Source organism: Pristiophorus japonicus, chromosome 18, assembly GCF_044704955.1.
Source record: "Pristiophorus japonicus isolate sPriJap1 chromosome 18, sPriJap1.hap1, whole genome shotgun sequence".
In the NCBI taxonomy this organism is placed as follows: Eukaryota; Metazoa; Chordata; class Chondrichthyes; family Pristiophoridae; genus Pristiophorus; species Pristiophorus japonicus.
The window spans coordinates 885,025-893,216 of record NC_091994.1 but is presented as its reverse complement, the minus strand read 5'-3'; the positions used below and the strand labels follow the sequence as shown (position 1 = coordinate 893,216).

The window sequence follows — 8,192 nt, the reverse complement described above, 5'->3', positions numbered from 1 at the left end:
ATCGACTGTGGCGCATCTCAATGCAGTCCGTCGATATAAAGAGTTTCTGCTCCAAAGGTGTTGAGATATAAAAATCAAATACTTTGTCAGCACTCAGGTTAACTGGTTGTGTGCCCCGCGCACCATTTAATGGGATGTTTGCTTCCCTCCCCCTCCAGGCTCAGTGAGTAAATGCATCATCCGGTGTGGTACTCTGTGGCTCATTGTGGCCTTTGCAAAATTTACCTTGAGCGTTCAATGCAGAGATTGGGTCTCAAAACTCCAAAGTTTTATTTAAAAGAAAAGATTTACAAATCACCCAACACAATCTGCGCTCGACAATGATCTCTCGGGCGAAGGCAGCACCTCTAAGTGACAATTCTGCAGCCATGAGCCTAGATAATGTTGATGGGCTACTCGACTGTGGGGGCATCACAGCCAAGGTCAAACTTCCAAATGCACGACACTCAGCACGTGCATTTCCAGTGGGCATCACTGGAGAGAGATCAGGAGCAGCAGGTAGGTTTTTTTGCACCCCCTTCAGCCCAGGAGCGTTGAAAGACTTGCATTTATATAGTGCCTTTCATGACCACCGGACATAGAAAATAGGTGCAGGAGTAAGCCATTCGGCCCTTCAAGCCTGCACCACCATTCAATAAGATCATGGCTGATCATGCAACTTCAGTACCCCATTCCTGCTTTCTCTCCATACCCCTTGATCCCTTTAGCTGTAAGGGCCACATCTAATTCCCTTTTGAATATATCTAACGAACTGGCCTCAACAACTTTCCGTGGTAGAGAATTCCACAGATTAACAACTCTGAGTAAAGAAGTTTCTCCTCATCTCGGTCCTAAATGGCTTACCCCTTATCCTTAGATTGTGACCCTGATTCTGGACTTCCCCAACATTGGGAACATTCTTCCTGCGTCTAACCTGTCCAATCCCGTCAGAATTTTGTGTGTTTCTAAGAGATCCCCTCTCATCCTTCTAAACTCCAGTGAATACAGGCCCAGACGATCCAGTCTCTCCTCATATGTCAGTCCTGCCATCCCTGGAATCAGCCTGGTGAACCTTCGCTGCACTCCCTCAATAGCAAGAATGTCCTTCCTCAGATTAGGAGACCAAAACTGAACACAATATTCCAGGTGAGGCCTCACCAAGGCCCTGTACAACTGCAGTAAGACTTCCCTGCTCCTATACTCAAATCCCCTAGTTATGAAGGCCAACACACCATTTGCCTTCTTCACCGCCTGCTGTACCTGCATGCCAACTTTCAATGACTGATGTACCATGACACCCAGGTCTCGTTGCACCTCCCCTTTTCCTAATCTGTCAACATTCAGATAATATTCTGCCTTCCTGTTTTTGCCACAAAGTGGATAACCTCACATTTATCTACGTAATACTGCATCTGCCATGCATTTGCCCACTCACATGTCTCAAGGTGCTTTACAACCAATGAAGTACTTTTGGAGTGTAGTCACTGTTGTAATGTTGAGGCAAACTGTAGTGACCCAAATCCTGCTGGACGAGTAACGGCAAATTTATGCCATGGCAACTTTTGCGTCCACCTCGGCTTAACGTCTCATCCAAAAGACAGCACGTCCGACAATGCAGCACACAATCAGCAAGTTCAGGCGAAGGGATACGCCGAGAGTTGGGAATCTCCCGGTCAATTTACACTGCCCCTCCGTCTGTCTCACACAAACAGCGTCTGGGCTTCAACCTCCCCGCTATTGTTAAGAACTTGCTGTATTTACACATTAATTGCCCATTATGTTTTGCTGCAGAAAGTTAGGGCTGGAACGGAATACCCTTTTAACAACGTGATCATTGTTATTGCCACTCAACCTCTCTGGCCCAGAATGGGAACAATTTAAACTGCTGAGTCTCATTCCTGCAGGTAGTAAATTCTTCTTAGAGGCTTACATTTTCTAAAAGTCCTTTCTGCCTCTGGTTTTCCCTCTCGCTCTTATTCCAATCTTGCTTTGCCTCTTTCTGTTCCCAATTTGACTCTAATTCACCCTACTTCCTGCTGTGTTGTTACCTCCTGTTTCTTTCTCAATCCTTGTATCTCTTGGATTAAGACTGTCGGTCCTGTCATTCATTGAGGTCCCAGATGCCCCCGCAATATCCAGGGCAAAGACTCTTCGGGCAGAAGTGTGCAGGGATAATTGTAACGAACGGCAATATCTGGGCCATTACTCGCCCTTTTCCCGACCGATAACGCCCCAAACAAAAACAGCAGACACCCAATTGAGCCCTAAGAGTTTAATATAATATATACAAAGATGTTCAGGGTGTGGGGTCACTCAGTCGTCCATTCACCGTCAGTTCACATCACCGCAGAGACTCAGTGAGTCAGCGATTTCCGGCCCTTGAGCATCCTGCGCAGAATCACCTCGATGCCACCCCGGGTGCTGATACGTTTCTTCCAGCCGTGGGTGCGAATCCGCTTGATGGTCTTCGGCTGGTACTCGGTGCCACGAGTCTTCGTCCGGACCGGTTGCTGGCACCAGGGGAAGATCTGGGCGGCCAGGACACCGGTCCCTGCCCGGGCCCCTGCCATCGCCGCTGGGTCCGGGGTCAGGAGGACGCTGGGCCGCGACAGGGCGGAGCTGCAGATCCCGCGCGGACTGCCATTCACCCACACGACGGGGGCCAAGAACTGCGCCGAGAGCCACCTGCGGGAAGCAACAAAGATGGCAGGGTAGCTGCTGAGAGGCTGTTTCCCCCTGGCTGGAGTGTCTACTGATGAGGCCACACCTGGAGTACTGCGTGCAGTTTGGGTCTCCGTATTTAAGGAAGGATATACTTGCTTTGGAGGCTGTTCAGAGAAGATTCACTAGGTTGATTCCGGAGAGGAGAGGGTTGACTTATGAAGATAGGTTGAGGAGGTTGGGCCTCTACTCATTGGAATTCAGAAGAGAGAGGTGATCTTATTGAAACTTATAAGATAATGAGGTGGCTCGACAAGGTGGATCCTGAGAGGTTATTTCCAACTCATAGGGGAAACTAAAATAGGGGACATAGTCTTAGAATAAGGGGCCGCCCATTTAAAACTGAGATGAGGAGGAATTTCTTCTCTGAGGGTTGTAAATCTGTGGAATTCTCTGCCCCAGAGAGCTGTGGAGGCTGGATCATTGAATATATTTAAGGTGGAGATAGACAGATTTTCACGGCCTGAAAGGGTGGTAGAGGAAGAAACCCTCACCACATTTAAAAAGTACTTGGATGTGCACTTGGAAGTGCCATAACCTACAGGGCTACGGACCCAGAGCTGGAAAGTGGGATTAGGCTGGGTAGCTCTTTGTCGGCCGGCGCTGATACGATGGGCCGAATGGCCTCCTTCCGTGCTGTAAATTTTCTATGATTCCATGGCCATTTGGTCCATTTTTGAAAGTCCAAGCATGTAGTCAGACTATTGTTAACTGTCTCCTGCACTGAGCTCATACACCGACCACTGAAGTGCAGCAGTGTGGCACTGTGTATACCAGTCTAACTGGTCCACTTTGGTAGTACACCAATATCACCCATTCATTTCAATACGGAGTGGAGGGGAGGGGGTTTGAAGAGAGTAAATGAGGAGAAACGTTTCCCACTGGCCGAGGGGGGCAGGGGGAGGGTCAGTAACTGGACACAGATTTAGAATAATTGGCACAAGAACAAGGGGAGAGACGAGGAGAGAGAGGTTTACACTTGCTGAGGAGACTAGAACTAGGGACCAGAAACTAATAAATTCTAGGAAGTTCAGGAGAAATGTTTTTACCCAGGGAGTAGTCAGAATGTGGAATGCGTTACCACATGGTGTGGTTCATAGAATCACAGAACGGTTACAGCACGGAAGGAGGCCAAACGGCCCGTGCCGGCTCCCTGTAAGATCACTTCAGCCAGTCCCACTCCCCCGCCCTTTCCCCATAGCCCTGCAAATTTTGTGTCTTTCAGGAACTTATCCAATTCCCTTTTGAAAGCCACGATTGAGTCTGCCTCCACCACCCTCTCAGGCAGCGCGTTCCAGATCCTAACCACTCGCTGCGTAAAAACGTTTTCCCTCGTGTCGCCTTTGGTTCTTCTGCCAATCGCCTTAAATCTGTGTCCTCTGGTTCCCGACCCTTCCACCAATGGGAACAGTTTCTCTCGATCTACTCTGTCCAGACCCCTCATGATTTTGAACACCTCGATCAAATCTCCTCTCAACCTTCTCTGCTCCAAGGAGAACAACCCCAGCTTCTCCAGTCTATCCCCGTCACTGAAGTCCCTCATCCCGGGAACCATTCTCGCAAATCTTTTCTGCTCCCTCTCTAAGGCCTTCACATCCTTCCTAAAGTGCGGGGCCCAGAATTGGACACAATACTCCAGGTGAGGCTGAACCAGTGTTTTATACAGGTTCATCATAACTTCCACACTTTTGTACTGTATACATGAAGCCCAGGATCCTGTAAGCTTTTTGAACCACTTTCTGAACCTGTCCCGCCACTTTCAATGATTTGTGGACACAAACCCCCGGGTCTCTCTGTTCGTACATCCATCCTCTTTAGGATTGTACCCTTTAGTTTAGATTTCCTCTCCTTGTTCTTTCTAATGTTTAACTTCGCACTTTTCATATCTTGAGGTAAAGAAAAAAAAAGACTTGCATTTATATAGCACCTTTCACAACCAGCTCAGCGCTTTACAGCCAATGAAGTACTTTTGGAGTGTAGTCACTGTTGTAATGTGGGAAACGCGGCAGCCAATTTGCGCACAGCAAGCTCCCACACACCGCAATGTGATAATGACCAGATAATCTTTTTTTTTAGTGATGTAGGTTGAGGGATAAATATTGACCCCAGGAATAACTCCCCTGCTCAGAGGGTTGTAAATCTGTGGAATTCTCTGCTCCAGAGAGCTGTGGAGGCTGGGACATTGAATATATTTAAGGGGGAGCTAGACAGATTTTTGAGAGATAAGAGAGTGAAGGGGTTATGGGGAGCGGGCAGGGAAGTGGAGCTGAGTCCATGATCAGATCAGCCATGATCTTATTGAATGGTGGAGCAGGCTCGAGGGGCCGAATGGCCGACTCCTGCTCCTATGTCTTATGTTTTTGCTCAAAATAGTGGCCTTGGGATCTTTTACATCCACCTGAGGAGGACTCCCTCAGTACTGCCCCTCCGACAGTGCGGGGCTCCCTCAGTACTGCCCCTCCGACAGTGCGGCACTCCCTCAGTACTGCCCCTCCGACAGTGCGGCACTCCCTCAGTACTGCCCCTCCGACAGTGCGGCACTCCCTCAGTACTGTCCCTCCGACAGTGCGGCGCTCCCTCAGTACAGTCCCTCCGACAGTGCGGCACTCCCTCAGTACTGCCCCTCCGACAGTGCGGCACTCCCTCAGCACTGCCCCTCCGACAGTGCGGCGCTCCCTCAGTACGGCCCCTCCGACAGTGCGGCGCTCCCTCAGTACGGCCCCTCCGACAGTGCGGCTCTCCCTCAGTACTGTCCCTCCGACAGTGCGACGCTCCCTCAGTACTGCCCCTCCGACAGTGCGGCGCTCCCTCAGTACTGCCCCTCCGACAGTGCGGCTCTCCCTCAGTACTGCCCCTCCGACAGTGCGGCACTCCCTCAGTACTGCCCCTCCGACAGTGCGGGGCTCCCTCAGTACTGCCCCTCCGACAGTGCGGCGCTCCCTCAGTACTGCCCCTCCGACAGTGCGGCTCTCCCTCAGTACTGCCCCTCCGACAGTGCGGCGCTCCCTCAGTACTGCCCCTCCAACAGTGCGGCGCTCCCTCAGTACTGCCCCTCCGACAGTGCGGCACTCCCTCAGTACTGCCCCTCCGACAGTGCGGCTCTCCCTCAGTACTGCCCCTCCGACAGTGCGGCGCTCCCTCAGTACTGCCCCTCCGACAGTGCAGCACTCCCTCAGTACTGCCCTGGGACTTGACCCCACGACCTTCTGACCCGGAAGCTGTCACTGAGCCAGGGCTGAAGGACGGCGGTAAAAGGCGCTACAGAAATGCAAGTCTGTCCTTTGTGTGACTGAGCCGCCGGAGATCCCCCAGCCCGTGTCCCGTGTCCCGTGTCCCGCTAGGCCGCGGCGCCCCCTCCCTCAGCCTGCCCCCCCCCGGTACCTGCCGGCCCGCGCCGCCGCCGCCCTCAGGCCGCTCATCGCCTCAGTGCGCTCGGCCCACCCGCCGTTCTCCCGCCGCCTCATTGGCCCAGTCGGGTCCGCGCCGCAGCCAATCACAGCGCGCTTTGCGACAGCAGCTTTCGCACGCGTGCGCGCTCAGCGCTCAGCCCTCTGGGAGTTGTAGTTAACTGGCTCCCTCGAAACTCAGCAACTCGGCAACTTGCATTTATATAGCGCCTTCAACAACAACTTGCATTTATATAGCGCCTTCAACAACAACTTGCATTTATATAGCGCCTTCAACAACAACTTGCATTTATATAGCGCCTTCAACAACTTGCATTTATATAGCGCCTTCAACAACAACTTGCATTTATATAGCGCCTTCAACAACAACAACTTGCATTTATATAGCGCCTGTAACATGGTAGAAAGTCCCAATGTGCTTCACAGCATTATTATCATTCAATCACAGCCCCTCAAGCCTGTGCTGGCTCTCTTCAAGAGCACTTCAGCTAGTCCCACTCTCCCGTCCTTTCTCCGTAGCCCTGAAAATGTTGTTCCTTCAGGTTATCAAACAAAATTTAACAAAATATTAGAACCAGTAATCAAAGAGGTAGGTTTCAAAGAACGTTCTAAAGTTGCAGAAAGAAAAACGTGCATTTATATAATGTCTTTCACCACCTCAGGCTGTCCCAAAATGCTTCATAGGCAATGACGTACTATTGAATTGTAGTCAATGCTGTATTGTAGGAAACGTGGCAAACAATTTGTGCACAGCAAGCTCCCACAAACAGCAATGTGATAAAAGTATAAGAACATAAGAAATAGGAGCAGGAGTCGGCCATTCGGCCCCTCGAGCCTGCTTCACCATTCAATAACATCATCGCTGATCTTCGACCTCAACTCCCACTTACCCGCCCGATCCCCATATCCCCCTATAGTCAAAAAATCTATCTCAGCCTTGAATATACTCAACGACTGAGCATCCACAGCCCTCTGGGGCAGAGAATTCCAAAGATTCATCACCCTCTAAATACAGAAATTCCTCCTCATCTCAGTCAGAAATGGCCAACCCCTTATCCTGAGACTATGACCAGATAATCTGTTTTAGTGACGTTAATTGAGGGATAAATATTGGTCCAGGACACCTGGGAAAATTTCCCTGTTCTTCTTTGAAGCAGTGTCATGGGATCTTTTACGTGAGAGAGGTAGAGAGGCGGAGAGGTTTAGGGAGGGAGTTCCAGAGCTTGAGGCCCAGGCAACAGAAGGCACGGCCACCGATGGTGGAGCGATTATAATCAGGGATGCTCAAGAGGCCAGAATTGGAGGAGCGCAGAAACAGGGCATCTTATTTATAGAATGACACTGGGTTGCACAGATCAATCTATAAATGCGCCCCCTTTTTAAAGAGGCACAAACAATACACTCCAAATTATAAATAAAACCAAAGGAAACTGATCAAATTATATTAAAATATTGAACTGTATAAAACACTGGTTAGGCCGCAGCTGGAGTACTGCGTGCAGCTCTGGTCACCACATTACAGGAAAGATGTGATTGCACTGGAAAGGATGCAGAGGAGATTTACAAGAATGTTGCCTAGACAGGAGATTTTTGGCTATGAGGAAGGATTGGAGATGCTGGGTCTGTTTTCTTTGGAATAGAGGAGGCTGTGGGGAGACCTGATTGAGATGGATAAAATTATGAGGGTCCTGGATAGAGTGGATAGGAAGGACCTGTTTCCCTTGGCGATGGGGTCAACTACCAGGGAGCATAGATTTAAAGTAATTGGGGGGGAGGTATAGAGGAGATTTGTGGGGAAATTTCTTTATCCAGAGGGTGGTGGGGTCTGGAACTCACGGCCTGAAAGGGTGGTAGAGGCAGAAACCCTCACCACATTTAAAAAGTACTTGGATGTGCACCTGAAGTGCCGTAACCTGCAGGGCAAGAGCTGGAAAATGGGATTAGGCCGAGTAACTCTTGGTTGGCCGGCGTGGACACGATGGGCCGAATGGCCTCCTTCCATGCTGTAAATTTCTCTGATTCTACGATTCTATGAAATCAGAATATTATTTTCCATGTCAACACTTCCCTCCAGTCCCTCCGGTG

The 8,192-nt window shown here is 50.2% G+C and overlaps 1 protein-coding gene across 1 annotated transcript; it reads right to left on the bottom strand.

Annotated features, from left to right (window-relative positions):
- Positions 1-2,236: 2,236 nt before the first annotated feature.
- mrpl34 (mitochondrial ribosomal protein L34) lies at positions 2,237-6,149 on the bottom strand. Its single transcript, XM_070860752.1, has 2 exons — positions 6,082-6,149; positions 2,237-2,664 (listed from the first exon to the last, which is right to left on the bottom strand). Exons 1-2 carry the CDS (start codon positions 6,117-6,119, stop codon positions 2,334-2,336), a joined length of 369 nt encoding a protein of 122 aa, XP_070716853.1. The 5' UTR covers positions 6,120-6,149; the 3' UTR covers positions 2,237-2,333.
- Between the last annotated feature and the right edge of the window lie 2,043 nt (positions 6,150-8,192).

Coding starts and splice junctions, on each gene's coding strand:
- mrpl34 (XM_070860752.1), bottom strand. CDS start 6,119: ATGAGCGGCCTGAGGGCGGCGGCGGCGCGGGCCGGCAG. Junction 2,665..6,081: donor GCGGCGGCGCGGGCCGGCAG/GTACCGGGGGGG, acceptor TGCTTCCCGCAG/GTGGCTCTCGGCGCAGTTCT.